The 27790-nt window shown below is 48.5% G+C and overlaps 1 protein-coding gene across 1 annotated transcript in view; it reads left to right on the top strand.

Annotated features, from left to right (window-relative positions):
* BTBD16 (BTB domain containing 16) overlaps positions 1-25524 on the top strand; it is a 53642-nt gene extending 28118 nt beyond the window's left edge. The window contains exons 9-15 of the mRNA XM_055560280.1: positions 3431-3550; positions 17748-17839; positions 18706-18788; positions 20455-20532; positions 21666-21764; positions 23765-23953; positions 25456-25524. Of these exons, the coding sequence (XP_055416255.1) occupies positions 3431-3550; positions 17748-17839; positions 18706-18788; positions 20455-20532; positions 21666-21764; positions 23765-23953; positions 25456-25524 (730 nt within the window). The remainder of the gene's footprint in view (positions 1-3430; positions 3551-17747; positions 17840-18705; positions 18789-20454; positions 20533-21665; positions 21765-23764; positions 23954-25455) is intronic.
* The last annotated feature ends 2266 nt before the right edge of the window (positions 25525-27790 follow it).

Below are 27790 nucleotides of genomic sequence, written 5' to 3' on the forward strand. Positions count from 1 at the left end.
AGAACCTGGTGGGCTACAGTCCATGGGGTCGCTAAAGAGTTGGGTACAACTCAGGGACTAAACAGCAACTGACACTTGGCCTAAAAACTGAGGACTTTATTTCGACAGTTATCTTTCATCATAAAATTGTAACCAGGGTCCTTATCCGTGGGGCTCTTGATTACTCCCCTTGTGTCGTAAACCCCTCTTTAGTAAGATCTCAAAGAACCTTCTGGGCGTGGGGACCTCAAGCGTGGGTTCTGCAACAGAAGACACGTAGCCCCCCAGCCCAGCAGTGGTTGGAGTCCTGGCAGAGTTCTTTTTGGGAACCTCATTCCAGGAGGTTCTGTGAGCCCTCCCCTCCTGCCTCTCTGCGTTATTGCCCAGACAGTGACAAATTCAGTCCTGTCTGCCCACAGTCAAAACTGGTGCATCTGTAGGTGCCTAAAAACAAAGAATAGGAAAGAGACCATTCTACCGCATCCAGAAATAGTGGGAGAGGTGGGAAGGTGACATTCCTGCTGCCCTTGGAGTCACGATTGAGCTTGGCTTCCACCCATCATGACCGCTGAAGTGGTGGGTGAAGAGGCTGTGATACATTTTGAAGCCAGGGTACATCTCCACGGTCAGAGACAGAAAATATCAATGGGTTTAAGAAACATTGCAATGACTCCTTGGAGAACTAAGTCGTCAGAGGCTGTGAGAGGAGCTGTTTGGGAAGCATCCTTTACAAAGCTGACTTCATGGACAGCAGCATCCTCTTCGCCTCATCCCTTATTTCTAGATTTATTCTTTTTTGTTTTTGTGGTGCTGCACGGCATGTGGGATCTTAGTTCCCCAACCAGGGACCAAACCCAGACCCCCTGCACTGGAAGCTTAGAGTCTTAACCACTGGACCACCAGGGAAGTCCCCCTTGTTTCTTATTGAGATGCCTTGCGCTGCTGCGGGCACTGTGGGCTCTGGAGCCAGGATCCAGCCCCACCACCTAGGAGTTGGAGCTGCTGTCCTCTGAGCCCATTGCTGTGTCCAGGAACTGTGCTAGGCAGGCTGTGTGTGTGGTCAGCTCAATGTGTCTGTGTGTGTGTGTTAGTCGCTCAGTTGTGTCTGACTATTTGCAGCCCCGTGGACTGTAGCCTGCCAGGCTCCTCTGTCCATGGGATTTTTCCAGGCAAGAATACTAGAGTGGGTTGCCATTCCCTTCGTCAGATGATTTTCCTGACCCAGGGATCAAACCCTAGTCTTCTGCCTTGCAGGCAAATTCTCTACCATCTGAGCCACCAGGGAAGCCCAGAGCCACCACAGAAGCCCAGTCAGCTCAATAATGGTCCCCCAAAGATGTCAACATCCCAACCCCTGGAACCTGTGAAAATGTTGGGTTGCACAGCAAAGAGGAATCAAGTTTGCAGATGAGACTAAAGTGGCACTAGAATGACCTTGAGATGGGGAGGTTACCCTGGATTTCCCAGGTGCCCCTAATGGCATCACCGGACTCTTCAATGTGGGAGAGGGAGGAGGAAGAGTCAGAACCAGAGGGAGATTTGAAGATGCTGTGCTGCTGGTTGGAAGATGAAGGTAGAGGCCACAAGCCAAGGCATGCCAGTGGCTTCTAGGAGCTGGAAAAGGCAAAGAAATGATTGTCCCCTAGAACCTCAGGAAGGAGCATGGCCACGCCCACACCCTTATCTTAACCCAGTGGGGGTCATTTTGTACTTAGGGATCCTGGGAGGAAAGACTGAAGGCAAAAGGAGAAGGGTTTAGCAGAGGATGAGATGGTTAGATAGCATGACCGACTCAGTGGACATGAATCTGAGCAAACTCCAGGAGATGCTGAAGGACAGGGGACGCTAGCATGCTGCAGTCCATGAGGTCGCAGAGTCAGAAATGAATTAGTGACCGAACAACAACAAATTTGTGTTGTTTTAAGCCTCTTGGTTTGTGGCAGTTTATTACAGCAGTGACAGGAAACTCACACAAATCATACAAACTCACCCCACACAGCCTTCATAGTACAGTCAGTCTCCTGCATGCTTCAGGTTTCGAGCTTTCAAAGATGTATGTGCATTCATTCATGTCCAGTCATATAAGATAGTTCACGTGCCTGGCATACACTGTCACATGTGTGCACCCTCTATAAGCAATTGTGGTTTTGTGTGCTTTACTGTACTGTATATGGTACAGTATCTTTACTTCAAGTCTAGGATGTCTGGAAACAAGCATTAAAAAAGTGGTAAATAGCTAATTGTGTTAGTTGGGTACCTAGGCTAAGTTTGTAGGAAAGTGTGAAAGTGTTAGTCGCTCAGTCATGTCCGACTCTTTACGACCCCATAGACTGTAGCCCGCCTGCTAGGCTCCTCTGCCCAAGGAATTTTCTTGGCAAGAATACTAGAGTGGGTTGCCATTCCCTTCTCCAGGGGATCTTCCTGACCCAGGGCTCGAAAGTTTGCTGGATTTAGGGACAAATTGGACTTCTGAGCTCGCTCTCAGAAAGAGCTTTGTGTGTGTAGGGAACTTACTGTGCCCTCTTAGCAGTGGCTGTAATCGCTACATTACAGATGAGCGAGTTGCAGCTGCAGGGCCGGAAAGCAGCCTGCAAGCGATTCCGCAGCCAACTTGGGGCAGAACTGACCCCTGCCCGGGTCTGACCTCAGAACTGTGTGACTCTGGACAAGTTATTCCTCAGTTGGGCCCGGGATTGGAATATGACCAATGAGGCATCACCTTGGGTGCAATATTTAAGGGACACCAAAAACCTTCAGCCATTGAGATAAAGTATATCTTAGTGCCGTATTTTACAGTGAAAATTAACATGATGAACAGAACATTAAGTTTTTAAATAAACAGGGTCAGTCTCAATAATATCCATATCTATAAAGTATGAAAGTGAAAGTGTTAGTCATTCAGTCATGTCTGACGCTTTGCGAACCCATGGACTGTAGCCCACCAGGCTCCTCTGTCCATGGAATTCTCCAGGCAGGAATACTGGAGTGAGTTGTCATGCCTTTCTCCAGGGGATCTTCCTGACCCAGGGACTGAACCTGGGTCTCCTGCATTGCAGGCAGATTCTTTCCCGTCTGAGCCGCCAGGGAAGCCACATCTATAAAAGTAAGAAATATATCCCAACTTTGCAGGGTTACTGGGTGGAATTTAATAAAAGGACATATGGAACCACCTTGAGAATACCGTCTCCTACTAGGAGCTCATTCAGTGAGATGGTCATGATTTTACAGCGCACAGCAGGTGGGTGAAGGCTCAGGTTGGCTGAAGATCAAGTCCCAGCCGTGCCAGTTAACAGCTGAGTGACCTGAGACTTGGTATCTCTCTGTGAGTCCACATACAGACTCAGGGTGGCGTCGCCTCCTTCCTGAACTCACTCTCAACGTCTCACTTTCATACGCACAGCATGGTTTTTGCTACTCCTCAGTTGACTTCTCAATCTTTTGTTTTGGCCAGGTTGTTTACTTTTAGTGAGTTTCACCTTCTGAAAACGCTCCTTTTGTGGGTCTACTTGCAGCTGAACAACAAAACTCAGACGTTTCCGATGTACGAAACCGTGTTGATGTTTTTTAGCAGGTAACGTAACTTAGTGTTGATTGACGAATTGTGCACACACTGTTTCTTTGCTCCTAAAACTGTGGAGGAAGCGTTAGTGATACTGTTTTTCATAGTATCATTCAGAGGGCTGACAGTGCGGTTTTCTTATGGGATCTAAGATCATGGGATAACTTTGCACCACTGCTGCTGAGTCGCTTCAGTCGTGTCCAACTCTGTGCGACCCCATAGACGGCAGCCCACCAGGCTCCCCCGTCCCTGGGATTCTCCAGGCAAGAACACTGGAGTGGGTTGCCATTTCCTTCTCCAGTGCATGAAAGTGAAAAGTGAAAGTGAAGTCGCTCAGTCGTGCCCGACTCTTAGCGGCCCCATGGACTGCAGCCCACCAGGCTCCTCCGTCCATGGGATTTTCCAGGCAAGAGCACTGCAGTGGGTGCCGTTGCCTCCTCTGAGTGTATAACAGGGGTTATGAGACAGTCCTGTGCGTCCGTGCCACAGCTATGACGGTCTGTGTCACTTCTATGACAGTCATGTGTTCTATAATCCAGTAAAAAACATGATACAAAAGGTACTTTTTTTTTCCCTCAGGAAAATTACCATTCTGTATTGGCCTTGAGTTTTTCATACTTAAAATATGCCTAAATCAGACCAGAGCATTCTGGTTTGTGTCTCACTGGGTAGTAGCATTCTGAATGTTCTGGACAGATGAAAAAGCATTTGAACTTAAAAAGACTTCATAGCATTAATCTAGTCTCTTAGACTCTCTAAGCTTATAAATTCTATTTTTTTTATTTTATTTTATTTTTAAACTTTACATAATTGTATTAGTTTTGCCAAATATCAAAATGAATCCGCCACAGGTATACATGTGTTCCCCTTCCTGAACCCTCCTCCCTCCTCCCTCCCCATTCCATCCCTCTGGGTCGTCCCAGAGCACCAGCCCCAAGCATCCAGTATCGTGCATCGAACCTGGACTGGCAACTCGTTTCATATATGATATTTTACAAGCTTATACATTCTAAAAGTTATATATCTCAACATTTCAGTGAAAAATAACAATTACAGAAAGAGGGGATATAGGTATACATATAAATGATTCCTTTTGCTGTACTGCAGAAACTAACAGAACATTGTAAAGCAACTATACTCTAATAATTTTACTATGCTCTGATAATTTTACTATACCCCAGTTAATTTTAAAAATAACTTACAGGATAAGAATGGGCACCATTTAATTATGCTTAGTAAATGCAGTAATTCTGATCAGCACTTTCTATTTGTTTTTGTTTTTTTTATTTTTTTATTTTTTAAATTTTATTTTATTTTTAAACTTTACATAACTGTATTAGATTTGCCAAATATCAAAATGAATCCGCCACAGGTATACATGTGTTCCCCATCCCGAACCCTCCTCCCTCCCCCCTCCCCATTCCATCCCTCTGGGTCGTCCCAGTGCACCAGCCCCAAGCATCCAGTATCGGGCATCGAACCTGGACTGGCAACTCATTTCATACATGATATTTTACATGTTTCAATGCCATTCTCCCAAATCTTCCCACCCTCTCCCTCTCCCACAGAGTCCATAAGACTGTTCTATACATCAGTGTCTCTTTTGCTGTCTCGTACACAGGGTTATTGTTACCATCTTTCTAAATTCCATATATATGCGTTAGTATACTGTATTGGTGTTTTTCTTTCTGGCTTACTTCACTCTGTATAATAGGCTCCAGTTTCATCCACCTCATTAGAACTGATTCAAATGTATTCTTTTTAATGGCTGAGTAATACTCCATTGTGTATATGTACCACAGCTTTCTTATCCATTCATCTGCTGATGGACATCTAGGTTGCTTCCATGTCCTGGCTATTATAAACAGTGCTGCGATGAACACTGGGGTACACGTGTCTCTTTCCCCTCTGGTTTCCTCAGTGTGTATGCCCAGTAGTGGGATTGCTGGATCATAAGGCAGTTCTATTTCCAGTTTTTTAAGGAATCTCCACACTGTTCTCCATAGTGGCTGTACTAGTTTGCATTCCCACCAACAGTGTAAGAGGGTTCCCTTTTCTCCACACCCTCTCCAGCATTTATTGCTTGTAGACTTTTGGATCGCAGCACTTTCTATTTGTAATCTCATTTAATCTACGTCGTACTTGGGGCTGGTTTTATTATTCCCATTTCACAGATAAGGAAACTGAGGTGGAGATGACTATCTTGTCAGAGATCATACAAGTGATAAGGGGTTAGAGCCTGACTTGAACCCAGACTTGCCAACTGCCAAGAAGCTTCGCTTCCCGTTCCTGGAAGGAGAGGCTTCCCCTCTTGTGCATGCTGCAGTTGGTTCAGTAGTGAATCCCCAGGTTTGGTGTTTGGAACAGTCCTGAGGCTGCCGCTCGGTTCGGCGCTGTTATTAGCCAGTTGCTTCTAAACTTGCCTTGCAGCGCATCTCCTCCCCTGCCCTGTCCTCCTCTGCCGGTGTTTTCTATCTGTTCGGCCCATTAGCAATGTCAGCTTGGGCCGTATGGGGCCCAGGAACAGGCTGGGGGTGCAGGTGAAAGCAGTAACCTATTTTGCATCTCTTTGTTGTTGTTTAGTCCCTCAGGCGTGTCCAATCTTTGTGCCCTGTGGACTGTAGCCCACCAGGCTCCTCTGTCCATGGGATTTCCCAGGCAAGAATACTGCTGTGGGCTTCCATTTCCTTCTCCAGAAGATCTTCCTATATCAGGGATCAAACCCACATCTCCTGCCTTGGCAGGCAGATTCTTTACCACTGAGCCACCTGGGACACCTACTGTGTCTTTTTAGCCTCTATTAAAACCTTGTAAATACTCTCATATCATCCAAGCTGGTTGCTGAGTGTGGTGGTCCTATGGGCAAAGACAGTGCCAGGAAGATCTACCCTAGATGGACTGTCTTACCTTCAGGGGCAGGCTTACCTTCTGTTCCCCACATCAGCAGTGATGGGATGGGGGCTTCCAAGCAAGATAAGGTGTGTTCAAGGAAATCAGGAGATGCCTTTCCTTTTGCACAAGTGCATTTAGCAGACAAACACACCTTCCACACATTCATCAGCACGCTGACCAGCTTATGCCAAATTTCACTGGCCTTGTTCCGAAGTAGTCAATCCTTTCCTAGAACATCTGTGGACCACGTCAACTAAAGAGCCCATTTTTCCTGTCTTATCGGGGGAAAGCAGTATTCATTGCCAGAATGATATGTCCTTGCTTAGCTTCTGTATAATTTGCTTTGAACTCGAATGTCTTAAATCCACACCCCCCCAACTCTTTTAATAGCCCAAGAGGCACTTTTTCCAGTGAGTCATGCACGCCAGGAAAAGTCACTACTTGGCACCAGGTTAGCTCTCCTACTGGAAACGTCTAGAACCGGGAGATAGGAAATGAGCTAGAATGTAGGTGATTCATTTTAACTGTTTTTTACTGGGAGAGGAACAAGTAGAAGTGAGGGAGCTGAGGCCTGTGGCCCTGAAAGTGAGGATTCCTGGGCCTGCCTGAGCTGGGGTCTCGAAGCTTCCTCCTGCCTGGGAGTGGGTCTCACAGTTATAGCTTCTCCATTCCTCCTGAATCCACAGTGATTCCATTTTGATCCCGGACCTCAGCCCTCTGCGTCGTGCGTTTCTCCAAGGCCCGGAGCCTGCAGGGATTCCTTGTTGGAAACCGTTCATGTGTTTCCAAATGGCCTCCCTGCCCAACCTGAGCAGTCGGGATGGTATCCTTTACCCGGCGCTGTATTCTCTGACTGCAGGGTGGGAGAGAGTCTTGCCAGCCTGCCCACCTGCCCTGCATCCCTCCTTCCTTTTGCCTCCCTCTCCCTCCGGCAAGTTTGGTGTCCTCTTGGGAGAAAAGACGAGACAGTTCTGGACCTCAGATGCTCTTCCCCCTGGTGGTCACCCAGGCTCACCCCCAACTTGGAGGCCCATGGCCCATTTTTAGGACTATGGTTGGCTCGCCTCCCATCCCAGCTCACTACCCAAGCTCAGCATGGTGGCACCCACAGGTGCTCCCTGGTCAGTGGCTTCACCTCCCAAATGTGTGTCCTGAGTATTCATTGGAAGGACTGATGTTGAAGCTGAAACTCCAATACTTTGGCCACCTGGTGCAAAGAGCTGACTCATTGGAAAAGACCCTGATGCTGGGAAAGATTGAAGGCAGGAGGAGAAGGGGATGACGGAGGATGAGATGGTTGGATGGCATGAGTTTGGGCATGAGTTTGAGTAAACTCCGGGAGTTGGTGATGGACAGGGAGGCCTAGCGTGCTGCAGTCCCTGGGGTTGCAAAGAGTCGGACACGACTGAGGGACTGAACTGAACTGAGCCAAGGGATCAGCAGTCTCTCTCCCCAGCACCCCGACTCCAGCCAGCTGGAGTTGCCTCCTCTTCTCTGTCCATCCATGGAGGGGACCCCATGGGAGCTTCAACCACTTGTTCCTTATGAACAGCTTGGTGGGCACATGCATTCTGCCTCCCCGGGCATGTCATAAGCAGCTTGAAAGGGAGAGTTTGTAATCCTATATTGTGGCCCTAGCTTACGGAGCACCATGCTGAGCATGTAACAGCTTAGGGAATGATGAAGTGAAGTGAAGTCAAGTCGCTCAGTCGTGTCCGACTCTTTGCGACCCCATGGACTGTTAGCCCATACTCCAGGCAAGAATACTGGAGCGGGTTGCTATTTCCTTCTCCATCAAACATTCACCAGAGAAGTGGGTCTTACTATGCCGATGCCGGACTCAGAGAACAGCATGTCTGCTGCAACTCAAAATAAGAGGGGTGGCTTTTTTTTTGTTTATTTCTGTATTTAGGCCACACCCTGCGGCATGTGGGAACTTAGTTCCCTGACCAGAGATGGAACCTGCGCCCCTTGCAGTGGATAAGAGCAGAGTCTTAACCCCCGGAATGCTAGGGAAGTCCTTCCATCTTTATTGATGAGTAGGGCCTCTTTGGTGGACTAGACTAGGAAGAGTTCTAAGGCTTTCATGAGGCCAGCGAGAAATAATGTCTCACTAGGTTGGTGATGCCAACCTAGGACTTGAGCAGACACTGGCGGTGCCCAGGCTCTGTGTTGGCCTGAGGATCCTCAGGGCTGAGCTTCAGAGCTGCTGGCCTGAGGGCTCAGGCTTCGAGAAGGCACCTCTGCTCCTGGGGTGGAGGAGGGAGCCTGTGGGAAGCCATGGCCTCCAGAACTGAGTCACCAGGAGAGCTGAGCTCCACAGTCCAGTGGAGACAGAGGGAACAGCTAGGCAGGGAAGCTTCCATGGCCACTGATGGGGACACGCCAGGAGCATTGAAAGGTGGGGCAGAAGAGCAGACCTCGGGAGACAGTACACAGGCCTGGGAATGAGAACCAAGGAAGTTGGCTGGCTTGCCCCATTTTTAAAGTTGCATCTGTTGTTGAAATTATTTAAATGACAGAGTGGTTTAGAAGAGAGGTCAGAGTGGACCTTCACAGTACGGGACTGAGTGGTTTAGAAGAGAGGTCAGAGTGGACCTCCGCAACAGGACTTTCATAGCATGACAGCAGCGAGAGTAGCTGCCTGAGTGTCAGACCAGCCAGGAGTGAGGCTGAGCTGCAGCTCGGGGTTCCAGCTGGGCCAGCAGTGGTCCAGCGTCCAGAAAGGAGAGTTTGGAGCAGCAACTGAGCCAAACAGACCAGACACTCCTTTGCTCATCTGTCTTGGCAATGTCTTGAGCTAGGAAGGAAGGTATTTAAGTAGTTAACTCCTTCGGCACCACTATACCTGCAAATAAAGATATATGTCCAAGTCTTTTGTACTCACTTGTGTTTTATTCATCTATTTTTTTTCATTCATTCAACATATTTATTGGACATTTTCTCTATGCCAGGGGCACCAAGGGGGCTCAGAGGGTAAAGAATCTGCTTGCAGTGCAGGAGACCCGGGTTTGATTTCTGGATCCGTAAGATCCCCTGGAGAAGGGAATGGCTACCCGCTCCAGTATTCTTGCCTGGAGAATTCCATGGACAGAGGAGCCTGGCGGGCTACAGTCCATGTGGTCACAAAGAGTTGGACATGACTGAGCGATTAACACTACTGGGGACACCAGTGGAAAGTTAAAGGGGCGATTTATTTGCCCATCACCATGTTTAAGAACATCTTCAAGCTTATTTTCCTTTTTGTCTAAACACATCAGTACAGAAAGGGCACATGCATGTATGTACACTTACACGCGTACACATACACACACACGCACAGGCACACAGCTCAGCACCCACAGCCTGTTTTCCTGGCAGCAGTTAATTTAGAAAAACAAATAGGCTGTCCAGACTTAAATTTAACATTTCCTTGTAAGAAAAACAAAAAATGTAAGCAAAACCGCTGCCTTCATTGGTCCACGGAGGAAAAGTCATCCTTTCATTCCACTTAGCAGTCTGAGAAGCCCAGGGGAGCTGCAAAGACTCATCCATGGGAAAAGGGCCAGAGGCAAATTTTCCACTTTTTTTTAAAGTACATTTTTCATCAAAATGTAAAACATACAGCAAAGTTCACAGACCTTAAGTGAACAGCTCAATTAATTTCTGCAAAGTGCACACACCTGTTTAGTTACTCACTCATTCCCACTTTTGCAACCCCACGAACTGTAGCCCACCAGCATCCTCTGTCCATGGGATACTCCAGGCAAGAATACTGGACTGGATTGCCATGTCCTCCTCCGTGGGATCTTCCCAACCCAACGATGGAACCCGTGTCTCCTCCATTGCAGGCAAATTCTTGACTGTCTGAACCACCAGGGAAGCCCATAACCAGTACCCAGACCAAGAAACAGAACTTGACCAGCCCCCTAATGTGTCTTATCTCAGTCACTACCTCTCTCACACCAAGGTAAACAATATCCTGCTTTCTTTTTCTAGGAGGTTGTCTTGGCTGCTTTTGGATTTTATATAAATAGAATCTTAGAGCATAGACTTTTCATGTCTGGCTTCTTTTACTCAACAGTATGTCTGTAAAATCTATTCAGGGATGAATGGCCAGGGAGGGTAGGGGCTTACGTTTGCAAATTGATGGTGGAGCTGGGTGGACCTGGGGCGCCTAGATCTTCAGACACATCCTTTGAGATCTTAGAGTTAAGGACAAGTCATGAACAGACCTGTTATTCTTGTCTTTAGCTGCTTCATTAAGCCCTAAATGGGTCCCTCGCAGGCAAGGGTGGATTCCAGCAACCTCACCAGAAGGAGGTCATTGAAAGCAGTCAGTGAAGTCAGTTTCCACCTAGTCCCAAATATTAGATTCCCTGACGTCTGCAGTTAAGTCTTCTCCTTCTTAGTGAAAGTAAAAGTGCGAGTCGCTCAGTCATGTCCAACTCTTTGTGACCCCATGGACTGTAGCCTCTGTCCATAGATTTCACCAAGCAATTCCCTTCTCCAGGGGATCTTCCCAACCCAGGTCTCCTACGTTGCAGGCAGATTCTTTACCGTCTGAGCCACCAGGGAAGCTCCTCCTCCTTCCCATGTCCTGTCCAAATCTGACCCAATTTTTACAGAGCTTAGGGACTCCTCCTGGAAGTCTTCCTGGATCTCACCTGCACACTGGATGGATTCCTTCTGAGTTTCTTGCAGAGAGAACAAGAGCATGTGCTGGCTGTGTGTGTGCACCCTGGTCTGACAAACCCAGCACCACCTCCTCACATATACCGCTCGAGAGTACCCTCCAAGGAGAGCCACCCAGCCATGCCCTGCATCCCTCGTGGCCCAGCCCTCAGGCGTCTGGAATGAAATGCACTACAATGCTGGGTGCCAGGTCAGGCAGAAGCCATGCATCTCTGGTGATTAATGGGTGGCATTTGCACATGTAACCATGCAGTGTTCATAAAACTGGGCAACCCTGGTGTGAAACTCAGATCTCTTTACAGGAACATTCGTTTTGAAGTATTCCATGAGTCATGGACATGAAGGTGGTTAAGTTGTTCTCTCTCAGAGTCTCTCCATTGAGCCCTATGCAGGGAGGTTCATATATTTCAAGTCAGGATTTCTCATGATCTGACTTTTGCATTTCTTGGTTTGATTTCTTCTCTGACTCTGACCACATGGCTCCCTTCCCCCTTAGCTTGGCTTCCAGGAAATTGAATCTCCTTCTTTTCAAGGTGCCTAAATATCATTGATTCCTATTCCTTACTACCTTTGCACTTCCCTCACCTGGCTTCTTGGCTTTACACCCAAACTGTGCATGCCTGCTCAGTCACTCAGTCGTGTCTGACTCTTTGCAACCCCAATGGACTGTAGCCTGCCAGCCTTCTCTGTCCATGGGATTTGTCAGGCAGGAAAGAATACTGGAGTGGGTTGCTATTTTCTACTGCAGGGGACCTTCCCAGCCCAGGGATCAAACCTGCGTCTCTTGCATTACCAGGCAGATTCTTCACCATTATGCCTGGGAAGTGGGAAGGGAAGCTACCCAGGAAGCCCTTCTACCCAAACTGGGTGAACCCCAAACGTCCTCTTCAACCATAAGAGTGGAGACTTCGGAGAACACAAGGAATATGTGTCTGAATGCAGGAGGCCTTTGCAAAGGGCAGTTAGAGTCATTATTAGATAACATTTCTAGTCTCAGTTATGCCTTTGGGCAAAGGTCGGGACCATCTTCATCTTCCTTGTCAAGATGACATTGTCTGCTCTTGATAAATGACCAATAGGACTTGGCCTGACAAATAAGCATGGCAACAACGGACAGAACCCCATGAGGAGTTAGGAAAATTGGCATAGAATAGCCTGGTCTGTGCATGCACATGTGTGTGATGTGTGTATGCGTGTGTGCACACACATGCCCTGGGCTGGAACTGCATTCCTAGGAACTATGGGTAAGCGGAGGGGTGGGATGGTAGGACTGAGCCTGGTGGGTCGGCAAGGACCAGTTCATTCATCCGGTTAATTCACTTAACACTATTGCAAGCTGGTGGAGAGCCAGACACTGTAAAGGGTGCTGTGAATATGAGTAAACAGAACAGATGAAAATCTCCATCTTCACAGAGTTGACAATCCAGGAAGCAGAGCCGAATGTATTCCATAAATGAGGTGTGTGTTGAAAGGTGTCAGCCATGAGTCTGAGTCCCACTACTGCTGTTGACTGACTAGAGGTTAACAATGCTCCCCCCTCAGTCTGACGTAGGTTCATTCTGACTCAAAGCAGAGGCCCAGCACGGCACTTGGCAGGACGCCCTGAATGGCAGTGACATTTGGTGGGTGATGGTGGTGCCGGCGACATTCAGAACTGTTGTTTCTTTACCACACTTTGGTGTCGGGAGCTGAGGGGACCGTTTCCTGCTTCTTGGGTTTCACAAGGCGTCCGGGTCTTCTGCACCGAGTTACCTTTTGAAAAAAAGCCCTTTCCCTTTCTTGTCGTGTATTATCGCCCCCAAGTCTGTCATGTATTTCAAACTTCACTTTAAAATATTCAAACATTTCTCATAGAGATGAAGTAATTTTTAACACCAATTTTTTTATTGAGGTAAAAAGCACATATGAACATAAAAATGACCATTTTACCCGTTTTTATGTGTACATCTCAGGGGCATTATGTACGTTCTCACTGTCATACAACGGTTCCCATCATCCTTCTCCTGAACTTGTTCTTCCTAAACTGAAATTCCCTACACATAAAGCAATAAATCCCCATTCCTCTCTCCCTCCGCCCCTGGCAACCAGCATTCTATCTTTGTCTCTGTGAATTTTACTGTTTAGGAACCTCATCTGCTTCCCAGGTTGACTCAGTGGTAAAGAATCCACTTGCCAAGCAGGAGACACGGGTTCGAACCCTGGGCCAAGAAGATTCCCTGGAGAAGGAAATGGCAACCCACTCCAGTATTCCTGCCTGGAGAATCCCACGGATAGAGGAGCCTGGTGGGCTGCAGTCCATGGGGTCGCAGCGTTGGACACAACTTAGCATTTAAAGAGCAGCAGGAACCTCATGTAAGCGGAGTCACACAGTATCTGTCCTTTTGTGTCTGGCTTATTTCACTTAGCATAATGTCTTCAAGTTTCATCCGTGCTGTAGCATGAGTCAGAATTGTAGAGTGCATTTAAAAGGCTAAAATTTGAAGTGCTGGGCTAATGGGGCTCTGAGTCTGAAGGGTAAATGATTCTGATGACAGGATGGAGGAAGGGAGAAGGTCATGGCTCACAGCAGCTCTGAAGCGACAGCCTGCGCTGGTGTGATGGAGACTTTTCCTTGGCGCTGTCTTTCAGGAGGTCAGAAGGAGGGATGTGTTCCCAGTGCCTTGTGAGCAGAACCCAGAGGTGACCTGAGTGTGTCTTTCAGGATCAAGGATCTATGAACCATCCTCCCTAAGGGGCTCATGCTCCAAGGGTTTCCGATGACCTTTAAAAGTCAGACACCATAGCCTGAAGCTTTTCTCAGAAACGTTAGTCGGTGCGTGCTCAGTTGCTCAGTCATGTTCGACTCCTTTCGACCCCATGGACTGTAGCCCACCAGGCTCCTCTGTCCATGGAATTCTCCAGGCAAGAATACTAGACTGGGTTGCCATGCCCTTGCTAACCCCAAAGTGTCTGTACAGACAGAGCTCAGCACCAGGGGAAGCCAGGCCAGCCTTTGAGTTCACCAAACAGGAATGCAAAGGGGCTGTAACTCCACAGCCAGCTTCCCCACTTTATGTGACGTAAAGAGACTGATGAGTGTGTTCATCCTTGGCCTAGAAAATCCAGATGCCACCCCCTCCCCACCCTGACCAGCGGAATTGAGTTAGATTGATATGCTCGGGCTGTCTCCAGAAGTCTCAACAGAGTCCCGGCTCTGCTGTGGTCCACCCCCTTGGCTCTAGTGGCAAGATTATGCCCATTGATTCAAGGGGTTGGACCACACCACTCAGATGTTTGGGGAATATAGAGAATTAGCAGCTGAGGCCACTGTTTACTTCCTTTGAGGTGGCCTGGAGCTCCGTTGAGTTAGAGGGTGGCAGCTTTGGACAGCAAGGAGGTCAAACCAGTCATTCTTAAAAGATGTCAACCCTGAATATTCACTGAAAGGACTGATGCTGAAGCTGAAGCTCCAATACTTTGGCCACCTGATTCGAAGAGCCGACTCATTGGAAAAGACCCTGATGCTGGGAAAGATTGAGGGCAGGAGGAGAAGGGGACGTCAGAGGATGAGATGGTTGGATGGCATCACTGACTCTGTGGACATGAGTTTAAGCAAACTCCGGGAGATGGTGAAGGACAGGGAAGCCTGGTGTGCTGCAGTTCGTGGGGTCACAAAGAGTCAGACACGACCGAGCGACTGAACAATAAGTGATAATGAATGCCACCAAAAACCTGATCCTGCATTTGACCGGCTCCAGTCCAGGTCTCTTTCCCTGGGAGGAGGAGATGGTGGTGGTAATTGGGAGGACCACTGGGACCAGCAGCTGTGCCCAGCACTTCACAAGAACTGTCAGCTCTGCTTCTCCCAGGGAAGCACATGTGACTGTTGTCCCCCCGGATGGAGAAGGAGATGGAAGCCTGGGGAGGCGGGATCCCATGGCTGATGGCTGGCTGCTCCAGCACTGGAACCTGGTCTGTCTGACTCCAGGGCCCGAGCTCCGGGACCCCAAGCATGGCTGGGCAATGGGTGAGCTGACTTGTGACCTGGCCAAGTCAGCCACCATTGGTCCCACTTCCTGTGACCCAAAGGGGCCTATCTCAACAAAACCCTTCCAGAGTCCTCTCGGGGAGGAGGTCTGTCCGTAGAGATCCTGGCTGATGGTTGTTAGGTCTGAGTGCCTCTTGCAGGGAGCCTCGGGTCCCTCCTTACCCTCCCAGCATCCTTCCTCTCGGGGAGGAGGTCTGTCCGTAGAGATCCTGGCTGATGGTTGTTAGGTCTGAGTGCCTCTTGCAGGGGCCTTGGGTCCCTCCTTCCCTCCCAGCATCCTTCCTCTCGGGGAGGAGGTCTGTCCGTAGAGATCCTGGCTGATGGTTGTTAGGTCTGAGTGCCTCTCGCAGGGGCCTCGGGTCCCTCCTTCCCTCCCAGCATCCTTCCTCTCGGGGAGGAGGTCTGTCCGTAGAGATCCTGGCTGATGGTTGTTAGATCTGAGTGCCTCTTGCAGGGAGCCTCGGGTCCCTCCTTCCCTCCCAGCATCCTTCCCACAAGCTGTGGAGCTGTCACCTGGGGGCTTCTGAGCTGGAGGGGAAATCTGTCTTCTAGGTGGTCCTTTCCCTCTGGGCTGAGACCATATTAACCTGCAGCTCCAGCAAGTTCGGTCTTCTCTCAGGCTGCTCTGGGTTGGGGGAGCCCTTGCCGAGAGTACAGGCTTATTCCTCAGAGCATGAATCTGGACTGGGGGGCTGTGCCATCAGCCCCTTTTTCCCTCCTTGATGCCTGAACCTGCCACAATGCTGCCCAGCTTCTTCTCCATGGTAAGAGAGGCAGAGAAGGAAGTGGCATTCAAATCAGAAAAAGAGGCAAGCAAGAGTTTTTGGTCCACCTAAGAGGTCCATGTTTCTCGGGGTACTGGCATGGCCCCCACTAGCCCAGCTCTTACTGCCCTGGGTAATGGAGGGCTGGTTCCAGGATCAATAGCCCTGCACTCCTGGAAGTATCAGCCTTCCTTTATTTATGCCTGGTCCATCCACTCCAGAGATAGGTCCCCAGTGCTTGCATGCTAAGCTGCTTCAGTTGTGTCCAGCTCTGTGCAACCCTATGGACTGTAGCTTGCCAGGTTCCTCTGTCCATGGGATTCTCCAGGCAAGAATACTGTGAAGTGGGTTGCCATGCCCTCCTCCGGGGGATCTTCCTGACCCAGGGATCGAACCCTATGTCCCTTATGTCCCCTGCATTGGTGGGCAGGTTCTTTACCACTAGCACCACCTGGGAAGCCCAGGTCCCCAGTGGATTCTAATAAATAGTCATTGAATTTGCATTCACTCACTCGTCTTCGTGCTCCATCCCCTCTCCCAATGCCTCAGCATCCCTGATCTTCTCTCCTGGGACCACTGCCATGAAAAGGAGTTGGAGAGCCCCAGGAATTCCCAGATCTTGTGAAAACAAATGGTCCCCAGGCAGGGCAGTAGGCACCCCCAGCAGAGGCAGGACACGGAGCCAATGGAGCATTCAGTCTGGCTGGGACAGGGTGTGATTTGGACACCACTCCTGATTCATGGAAAAATATCCTAAAAGTGCCCTTGGCTGGTCTCATACAGGAACTGACTTGAGGGAATGGCTACGTTTCCAAAGGGACTTGGAAAATTATCCCTTGTTGTCCCCATTGGTCAAAAGTGACTATTTTACAAAGTAAGTTGTTTCAAAACAGGAGTGGATGTGTGTACGTGTCTTCTCAAGGTGAGTGTGATCTCAGCCCAGCCCTGACGTCAGCCACGTGTGGAAATTAACCGAGTTTAGTATTAACAGTGTCGCAGAGCTGATCCCGGAACCAGCTGCTAAAATGAGTTACCCACTCATCTGACCTTGCCTTTTAATTCTACCAGAAAGTGCTTCTTTAAAAACAGTTTTATTTAGTTTTGACTGTGCTGGGTCTTTGTTGCTGCATGGGCTTTTCAACTGGGGGCTTCTCACTGCAGTGGTTTCTCTTGTTGCAGAGCATGGGATCTAGGGCATTTGGGCTTCAGTAGTTGTGGCTCCGGGCTTTTGAGCAGCTCAACATTTGTGGCACATGGGCTTAGTTGCTTCATGGCACGTGAGATCCTCCAGAATCAGGGACAGAACCCGTGTCTCTGGTGTCTCCTGCATTGACAGGCAGTTGCTTTACCACCGAACCACCAGGGAAGTCCCAGAAAGTGCTCTTGAAATGCCTCAGCTGCCCTTTGGCCAGTTACTCAAAGGGCAGCATGTGTGCAGGAAGAATCAGCAGCTACGGGTTCAAGTCCTGGCTGAGTCGTCGTTTTTTCCTCTGTAAAATGGAGCCGATAGTATTAGTCCTGTCTGCCCCCTTGAGAAGCTTGTGAGACTCAAGTGAGAAAATGTATTTTGAAACCCTCTGTACAGTCCCATGTGTTCCATCATCATTTAGTAAGTATTTGTCAAGCACCCACTACGTGGTACACACAGGGATATATAGTCTTTTGTCTCGTTACAACCTCAGTGGCAGCTGCCCTCTGCTTCCACACTCCCCATCCATCCAAGAGAGAACCAGGCACCATCTACCTCTGGTGGGTGGACTCACTTAGCCTCTGATGTGACTTTCATGAGCCCCAGCCTATTCCAGAAAGGAGGGTACTGAAAGCCTTTTATCCTCTTTGCACCTCTGCTAAGCTTCCCCAAGAACTGTGCCTTTCTGGACCGGAATGTGGGACAGAACTTGATCCCGCTCTTCCTTTGCCTACGTCTGCACAGCATCACCAAAGGTAAGTCCTGCCCGTGGGAGGGCGTCCAGGGGAGGCTGTTGGCTGCCCCGCCCTTCAGCACTCCCAGAGAAGCCCACCAGCCATTTCCAAAAGAATCAGCCGAGATCGAGATCTGGCTCTATCACTTCCAAAGTGTGTGATTTGGGGAAAGTCATTTAGCCACCTGGCCTCAGTTTCCTTGTCTGTAAAACAGGGATAATCAGAGTTTCTGTGAAACATGACGATGGATGGAAGAGACTCAGTGATTGTGAAAGTGCACTCAGCACCCAGGACTGGGTTGTTGCCAACTAACCAAGTGCCTGGCCTCTTAGTGCGGCAGCCCCTCTGGGTCATTCCCTTGATCGGTGGGTCGTGCTCCGGGCTAGAGTTTCCTCATCCTTATGCTCTGGGCCCAAGGCAAGGCAGCTGTGACTTGGAAAAAGAGGGAACTCTTGGGGAGTGTGTTTGGGGCAGCCCAGGTGGCCACTCGGTGAGGTTTTTGCATCTGAAAGGACATTGGAGAACTTTTTCAAAGCCATTTCTAATCATCCCGATTGAATGAGTAGCTCTAAACCCAACAAATTGTTGATGGAGTCCAGCTAGATTTGTCCAAATGGCTTCTAGACACTCCAAAAACACTTGTTTATCAGATCTCAACCCTCCTTCCTGGGCAGGATTGTAGGTGGGGGATGGGGGAGGCTGGCTGTGGACACTTTGGGAGAAAGTGCCTTCGAATGTCCCACTTGGGTCCCGCATGTCTAAGGATGAGATAGGAATGCTCTCCCATCCTCAGCTCCCGACTTCCTCCTCTTCTCCTCCGTAAACAAGACTTTTGTGTTCTGTGAGGAATAAATCCATAAGAATGTTCCCTTTGTGCTTCTTCCCAGGCAAGGATCTGGAAGAGCTTAGGCACATAAACTTCTTCCCTGAATCCTGGCTGGCCCGGGTTACAGCCAACCACTACCACGCGGTAAGTCGCCAACTCAGCAAGGAAACAGTTAGCAAAATTTATTGCCTTTGCTTTTTTCTGGGGATGTGTTTTGCATTTGAAACCTCTGGGCTTCTGAGGTTGGGAAGTATCTGGATCCTTCCCCAGGGGAAGTGGACAGAGCCAAGCCTGGAGGGGAGGAGGGAGGTGGCCCCGCCTTGGAGCCCAGGTGTTTAGAGCATCAGCCCTGTTGACCTGAAGAGTCCGAGACCATTGGCCACATGGCCCTCCACACTGAGTCCCCTCACCAAAGCAAATGTCACGTACTTATTATTGGACATTTTCAAAATGCAGAGAAATTGAAAGAAAGCAAACGCATACCCTCAGACACATCAGCCAAAACAACTACTGCTAACATCTCATTGCATATGACCTTCCAGTCTTAAAAAAGAAACGCTTAATGAAATGTTCTTTTATCACCATTTTTAATGGCTGCAAACTCTTTCACCAAAGGATGTGCTACAAAACCTGACCCTAACCCTACCACTTGGTGACTGGCCAGTGCTACTTGGCTTCTCCTTTGTTGTAGAGAAGTCATGGTGTTTCTGATTGTTAACTATTATAAATAGACTGTATGGTGAATGCATTTGCACATGATGGTTTATTTTGACTGAGAATTATTTTCTTATCGGATAATTTGAAGAGTAAAAAATACTGGCTCCAAAAGGAGTGTGCACTTTTGTTCTTGATATATATTAGCAAACTTGGGACCAAATTACTTCTTCCCCAGTGATAAATGAGATGCCTTCCTTTGAGCTCCGTAACACAGAGCGTTTTCCTTTTCCATCACTTGTGTCAATTGTGAAGTGAACAATGGCATCTCATTTTTTAATAGGCACCCCTTTTATTACTAGTAAATATGAATATTTTTCCATGTGGTGTTTCCCCCTTTGTGAATTGTCCGTGCAAACTATTGTGCTTCTTATGTGCTTCCAATCGTGCATTTTCAGAGATGAAATGGGGCAGTGTTTGAGTTCTGAAGGTTTATGAGTCACTAGTTAAAATTCAATTCAGCTCAACAAACACCTATTGTAATGTGCAAACCACAGGGCTCAGTGGCCCCCGCATAGCAGATAAGGCCTCCGCGGAACTGTGCTCTTCTGGGATGTAACTCAGAACTGTGCTCTGACGGAGCAGAGAAGGAGAGGGGTGACAGAGAGAGGGGGGACAGTCTCGGAGCTGGAGCTGGACACCTCAGGGAGTCCCCCACCTCCCTCTTCATATCCTTCTCGCCCAAACACCTCCTTCCCTTTGCCCTCTACCACCAATGTCATCCTCCTGAAATGTTCTCCCTCCTGACCCCAGCCCTCACGTGGAGCCTGCCATGTGGGACCATACCTGGTCTTGACTTTGTAGCCAAGAGTATGCTCTGCCTTGTGATTGGGCTCCCAATGAACACATTTTATTTCTCAGCTAAGAAAAAAATGCTGGGGCATTTTTCATGTCCTCATCTTTGCATCCTGGGAAATCCTTGAGCAGGGTACCTGACTAGCAGGTTTTCAGTAAGTATTGTGGACTGGATTCATGGGTGACTGTAGGCTCCAGAGACAGAACTCGTTTGAACACAGTGAGGGATGTTGGGATCGATGCAGTGAAGATGTTGTTGGGGAATCAGGTTGCTGGTAAGTGGTGTGTGTTTTCCTTTCAGCTGGAGAATGGGGGCGACATGGCCCACGTGAAAGACCTAAGCACCCAGGCGGTGAGATTCGGGCTGCTTTTTAACCAGGTACTGACCACCAGGCTGAGCAAGGGGAAGGACCATCCCACCTCGTGCTTGGTTAGAGACCTTTGTACAATGGCCGTGGTCAATTATTACCTGTGGCAAGATGGCCAAGGCAGAAAAGGAACTTGTAGGTGTCGCTCTTGAACACTCACCACCCCCTCAGGGGTAAAATTCACAAGACAGGGCCCTGGGATAGGCCATCAGGAACTTGATATACGCAGCTACAGTGCCCCATGAGGTTGACCAGCTGTCTCAGTTGTCAGGGTTGGAGTCATTTCCCTGGGGATGTGGAACTTTCTGTTCTAAAGTCAGGAAAGACCTGGGCAACCTGGGATGAGTTGGTCTTCCTCTTCACCACAAATATGGTGAGCTGCCAACCGCTCAAGAAGAGATTCCACTCCAAGCCCGTGGTTAAGGTTGCCAAGGTGGCTAATCTGGGCAGCTATTTTGTTGGAGCCCAGACTCAAACCAGCTGTGAGTCGGGAGCTCGGCTGCAGAGCACCCGGGGGCTCAGCTGCTGGAGGAGCCCAAGGGGCCAGCAGCTGCACTGTCTCGGGCTCCCTGGATGGGCGTGGCTCTCCAGGAAATGACTGCAACCCTCCCTCTTCACTAAAGCCACTAAGAAGTGACCTCAAAAGAGTTCATATTTTAGGGGTTTGGGGCCCTGAATCTATCATCAGATACTGCCCCTGGGTCAAGCCTGGGAGGGCTGGGTCCAGCCCCTTGCTTGCAGAGATCTGTCCAAGTGGACAGACTGCAGACAGCAGTGGCCAGGACACCCTGCAATGCTGTGGGCATGGAGGGTCTCTTAGGCCCACTGAATTGTAGCAAAACACTCTGTTTTAAAGGTCTGCAGACTGAGGGTCATCCAAGAACGTGCTTAACTCATTTTTCTCCCCACTAAGGGGCATGTCGAGTGAAAAGTATAGCCCCTGAGTGCCAACCTGTAGAGATTTGTAAAGTCACTACGTTTGTCTTTTCTCCTTCCTAGGCTAAAATTGTTGTCGTGTTTTAAATCGCAAATCAGTCCCTTCCGTCTTTCTCATCTAGAATTGGTTTTGCTATGTCCTCTTCCCTTTGAATACTGGAGATTTTTTTTTTTCCTGTCACTTTGTTGCTTACCTTTCCTCATTTAGGAGTATACAACACATTCAAAAGTGATTACCTTATATGGATTCTTCTTTGAGATAAAAGGAATCAAGCATGACACTACCTCCTATAGTTTTCATATGCAGGTAAGAAGGACAGCAGAGCAGAGGTATGTCTCTGAAACAGCCTTTGAGATTCAGTTGATTCATATTGAATAATTGATTAAACATGAATTGCTAATTCATTTGGAATGTGTTTTAGGCCTGGTGTTAAGAGAGGTATGTCTCTGAAACAGCCTTTGAGATTCAGTCCATTCATATTGAATTAATAATAATTGATTAAACATGAATTGCTAATTCATTTGGAATGTGTTGTAGGCCTGGTGTTAATCAGGCTGATAGATGTGATGTCATTTGATTTTTGCAACAATGTGGTGAGGTTGCTGCTATTAGCCCGTTTAACGGATAAGGATCTCAGGATTCATTTTGATATTTGGCAAAACTAATACAGTTATGTAAAGTTTAAAAATAAAATAAAATTAAAAAAAAAAAAAACAACTAAATGTCTTCACATTTGTATGGCTTCCACTGCTAAGGCCAGGGTTAAATGCTAGTCCTCTGAAACCACATCTGGGGCTCAATTCATTTTCTTTCTTTTTTTATTTTAAGGATTTTTTATATGGACCATTTTAAAAGCCTTTATTAAATTTGTTACAATATTGTTTCTGCTTTGGTTTTTTTGGCCATGAGGCATGCAGGATCTTAGCTCCCCAACCAGGAATTGAACCCCTATCCCCTGCATTGAAAGGTGAAGTCTTAACCACTGGACTGCCAGGAAAATCTTTCAACTTGCTTTCAATTTGTACATGCTGGGTGATGCCTTTCAGGTGGCCCTTCTTTCGTGGAGGTAGTGTGTAGTGCTTGTAAAGACAGAGGGAATGGTCTTGTTCAGGGTGGCAAAGCAGAGCTGTGGACAGGACCTTGGAGGAGGCACGAGGGTGAAGGCCTTCACTTCCAAGCTCCTGCTGGACTTTGAGGAGAGGCAGGAGAACTGGCTTTCAGAGTAGAGACTGAATTCAAACTGCCTGGTGAGCTGCATGATCTTGGTGAGCCCAGGAACCTCCTAAGGTCCACTCTCCAGAACTTTAAGATAGAGAAGATAATACGACCTACCTCCCTAGGTTGTTGTGAGTATTACATGTGTTAAATTGTGCAAAAAACTTGGAACAGGGCCCCCATGATGATGGTGGCATCTCTGATGGTGGACCCTTACGCTCCACTTAGGACTTGATTAAGTCTCGTAAACTTGAAGCTCCTTGAGAAACCATATCTTTAATATTGCCATATCTCTTTAAAATGTATTTATTCTCAGCTGCACTGAGTCTTCATTGCTGTGAGAGAGCTTTCTCTGGTTGCAGTGTGCGGGCTCCTCTTTGCAAAGTGCGTTGGCTTCTTTGGTTGCTGAGCACGGGTTCTAGGCTTCAGTAGTGGAGGTACATGGGCTTAGTTGCCCCATGGCATGAGGGATTGTCCCAGACCAGGAATCAAACCCTTGTCCCCGTCATTGGCAGGCAGATTCTTAACCACTGGCCCACCAGGGAGGCCCTATCATATCTTTCTGTTACCACTGCCAATCACAGTATCAAGAAGGTAGGGGTGGTACATTTGGATCATGAATGGATACATGAATGAGAAACCTGGGTTTTCTTCCAGCTTAGCCACACCTCTTTGTGTGTCCTTGAGTGGGTCACCTCTCTTCCTTGGGCCAGTCCTTGGTCTTCAGTGACTCAGACATGACGGATTTTACTGGATGGAAGAGATGAATTATTTAACAGTAGTCGAAGAGCTCATAGGAATACTATGTCAGTTTTTAAATCCTGGCAAAGCCATGTGAAGACCTTCCAATTCAATACAGATTGACTTCCTGGCATTTTCCTGAATTGTCCAAACCCCAGTCCATCGGCCATTACTCATGGTGAGGGTTCAAATGCCAACTGACTCAGCAGCAAGTGTGCTCGGGAAATGGGGCCATGGGGAAGTGCTTGCTCCCTGCACACATCAGACAGGAGGGCTTGCCAGGAACCAGGTTTCGCTGACTCTGGGTCACTGGTTTCAGTCCCACCTAAGGCGGGTCCCCCTTCTTGCAGAGAATAAGGCACACTGACTTGGAATGTGCCTCCGCGGTCTATGAGAACACTCCCATCAGCCTAAGAGCCGAACGCCTGGTGACATACGAGATCAGAGCCCAGACCATGGTGGACGGCAAGTGGCAAGAGTTCAGGACGAACCAGATCATGCAGAAGTTCGGGTTGGTCAAGCCATCCTGCAAAAGCCACGTGAGTGCTTGTCTTTTCTCTTTGATTTCTTTTTTTTTTGCTCTTTCTCTCCTCCGCACCTTTTTTGGGATCACTGGCTTTACATCTCCAGTGCTCTATGGGAGAAGTTTGTTAGGTTTTTAAAGGATTATCACAGCTTCAAATTACACTAAAGAGAAACCTCCTAGAATGAGATCTGGGCATACTGAAAACTCTTAAGTCAAACCAGACTGCTTGACTTGGGTCACACCAGGTCCTTTCTCCGGCTTCCCTAGTGGCTCCGCGATAAAGAATCCTGCAGTGCAGGAGATGCAGGAGACATGTGTTCAATCTCTGGATTGGGAAGATCCCCTGGAGGAGAGCATAGCAACCCACTCCAGTATTCTTGCTTGGAGAACCCCATGGACAGAGGAGCCTGGTGGGCTATGGTCCATAGGGTCGAAAAGAGTCAGACATGACTGAAGCGGCTGAGCACGCATGCACGCAGGTTCTTTTTATAAATATGGAAGGGTACTTTTAGGGGGAGGCAGGATGTTTGGTGGAGGGTATTTGCTGCCAGCACCTCCACTCTTGCCTGGACATCACCTATCACTTCCACCGAAATCCACAGCCCAGCCCACCTGCCTGTTGCTCATCCGAGAAGAACTGAGGTCATCTGCCTCAGTGGGCTGCCCTGGCATCCAGGTGGATTCAGTACCTGGCTTTGCTCCTGATGACTGCAATCCAGAACCTGCCGGAGAGCCTGTCTGCAGTGCTGGGAGGCTGTGAATCCAAGGCCTCACTGCCCTTCAGGGAATAGGTGTGTGCGTGCACACCAGTCCTGGCTGCAGTCAGAATCACCTGGTCCTTTGCAAAGTCCCCAGGTCTGAGTGCCTCCCAGACTTGAACAGATATCCTGTGGGAGTTGTGGGGGGGGGCCCAAGTATTAGTATTTTTCAAAGCTTCTCAAGTTATTCTCTATGATGTTAGAAATCAGAATAGCAATTTCGTTGTGCAGGCGGGAGGCAGGAGGAAAAGGGGACGACAGAGGATGAGATGGTTGGGTGGCATCACTGACTCGATAGACATGAGTTTGAGCAAGCTCCGGGAGTTGGTGAGCGACAGGGAAGCCTAGCGTGCCACAGTCCATGGGGTCGCAAAGAGTCAGACACGGCTGAGTGACTGAACGGAACTGTGGAGGCGGGAGCAGGGGAAGCTGGAATGTTGACCAGGAGGGAATATGAGAGAGATTTCAGAAGTAACTGAAATGGTCTTTATTATGATCAGGATGGTGACCATGCAGGAGTGCTCACCTGGGAAAATCCATCAAGATGTATCCTTAAGTTTGGTGCACTCTCTTGTGTTCAAGTTAGACTTAATTTTTTCAGGTTTATTTTAAAAACCTTCCCTACGTGATTCTTGGTGTGCAGCCAGAGTTGAGAAGCAAGCACCTTACACAGTTGCTAGGCCTTCCTGTTTTCAACCCTTCTAGAGGGTGATTGCATTTATCCTAAAAGTTTCATTTGCTTTGTTTTATCTTTTAGGCCTTGAAAATCCAGACTGTGGGCATCCCTATCTATGCAAGTTTTTCATTTGTCTTCTCATTATCTTAACAGTTTTCAGAAGAATTTCTTCCACTGGTCCACATAAGAAGAAATAAAATAACATGAAAGGGACTGCTCAAATACTCAGCTGACTCTCCTTGTTAGCAGTGGTCGCGTTAGCCCTTTTGTTCGCTGTCTTGGTCTGTTGGGCTGCTATAACAAACCACCGCAGACTGTGGGGGCGGGGGGCTTATAAACAACAGAACTTGATTACTCACAGTCTGGAGGCTGGAAGTCCAAGATCAAGACGCCTGCAGATTCCACGTGCTGTCTGGTGAGAACTTGCTTTCTGATTCGTAGACGGCTGTCTTCTCCCCATGTCCTCACATGGTGGAGGGGGTAGGGAGCACTCTGGGACCTCTTTTAATGAGGGCACTAATCCCATAGGGAGGGCCTTGCCCTCCAGACCTATTCACCTCCCAAAGGCCCCATTTCCTAATGAGATTACCTTGGGAGGTTAGAATTCAACATGTGAATTCTGGGGAGACACATTCAAACTATAGCACTCCCATTTGTGTTGTTTGAGGATGGAAAGTACCAGAGCCATGAGTCTGTTGCCATCACTGACCCCAAAGGTCCCTGAGTCCAGCCCTAACTTGATTACATTTGGAAACACTCTGAAGGGAGCACCAGCAGCAACAACATAGTCCAGTGGGGAGCTGCAGGGATCCCCCTTTCATGACGCATTCTGTGCCTGCTACACAGAACAACATACCTGACCATTGACCGTGGCAGAAGAAGAGGTAGGAAGGGACGACAGTAATTATAAGGTATGGAGTGACTTACTGACTGTCCCCCCTTTTTAAATGGAACTCTGCAGTTTGGAGAAAACAAGGGAAGAGAGTTTCTCTTCTCACTCTGTGGATTAGTTTTCTATCTCAGTGTAGTCAAGCACCACAAGTTTAGTGGCTTAAAGCAGCGTGTACTTATTATTATACAGTTGTGGTCTCAGTAGTCCAGGTGGCTTTGCCGCATCACCTGCTCAGGGTCAGGTCTACAAGCCAGTGGTGGCTGGGCTGTGTTCTCATCTGAAGACATGAGTGGGGAGAAGCCATGTGCAAGCTCATGAGGCTGCTGGCAGATTCATTTCCTCGCAGCTGTATGACTGAGGGCCTGACTGCTTACTGGTTATCGGGAAGAAGCCACCCAGGTTCTAGAATCCCCCTGCACTTCCCTGCCACATGGGGCTCTCTAGAGACATTTCAGAGCATGGCTGTTTGTCCTTCAAGGCCAGCAAGAGAGTTTCTCTCACTGTGGTCTGCTAAGACAGAGCCTTGCATAATCTAAGGTTATCTTGGTGATGACCCATCACCTTGACCATGTTCTCTGGGCTACAGGAGAGTCACATGTTGAACCTATACTCAAGGGGAGAGGCTTATACAAGGGATCACTTTAGAGTGTGTCCATCACAGAGTGTTATCCGGTGTCTTTGGGAACGTGATGGAGCATTGCTGATGCTGTATGGACAACAAGGTGGTAGACAAAATTTAGTCTAATGATCACCTTAGAAGCAGACGGGCTAAAGGAGCCTCCTTCCCAGCAGAGGAGCGATGCCCTGGGCAGAGTGACCTGGCAGGGAGAGAGGTTGGTGGGAGTGTGAGAAGGGGCCTAGTGGAAGAGTTGGACAAAGGAACTGGGAGTTGGGTCTGTCCTGCAGGCCTGTTCCCCCGCTTGCATCTGGCCAGGTCCAGCCAACAGGAACTGGTGTTGGGAGTTTGGAGAATAGGAGACTGGGAGAAACCTGGGGATTTCTCACCCTCTGGGCTGTGGACAGCATTTTCCAGCAGGAGCTGTGTCTCCTCTATGGCTCCAGCTCCACTCTGTCATCCTCGTACCTACCTGGCAGACTCCTGCTGTGGTTTCAGGACCATCAGATAGCCTTGCTTCTGCTTCTAGGGACACCACCTGTGTATCCCTCCAGGCCCAGGCAGTGAAGATTTCCTGCTGGTCTTCAGGTTGCCTCATTCTCCTCCGTTTGCCTTCAGAGGTCTTCCTTCATCTGTGTAATCTGTTCTCTCTATTATATTTATTCTGTTCAAAAACCCTGGAATACTTCAAGCTTTTCAGACTGTCCCTGATATGAAGTGTTTTGATGAACTGATAGGTGTGACCCAGTGGGGTAGCCTGTTGGAAAACATGGCTTCAATTATTCCTCCCACCCCTGCAGGGCTGGGACAAGGCCAGGCAAGTGAGGCAGTCTCCTTGTGTCAAAATATACCATCATTCAAATAGGAACTTGGTGAATTTTCATAAAAACTCAAAACCAATGCTAAAA

The sequence above is a fragment of the Bubalus kerabau genome, chromosome 22 (assembly GCF_029407905.1).
Source record: "Bubalus kerabau isolate K-KA32 ecotype Philippines breed swamp buffalo chromosome 22, PCC_UOA_SB_1v2, whole genome shotgun sequence".
Lineage (NCBI taxonomy): Eukaryota > Metazoa > Chordata > Mammalia > Artiodactyla > Bovidae > Bubalus > Bubalus kerabau.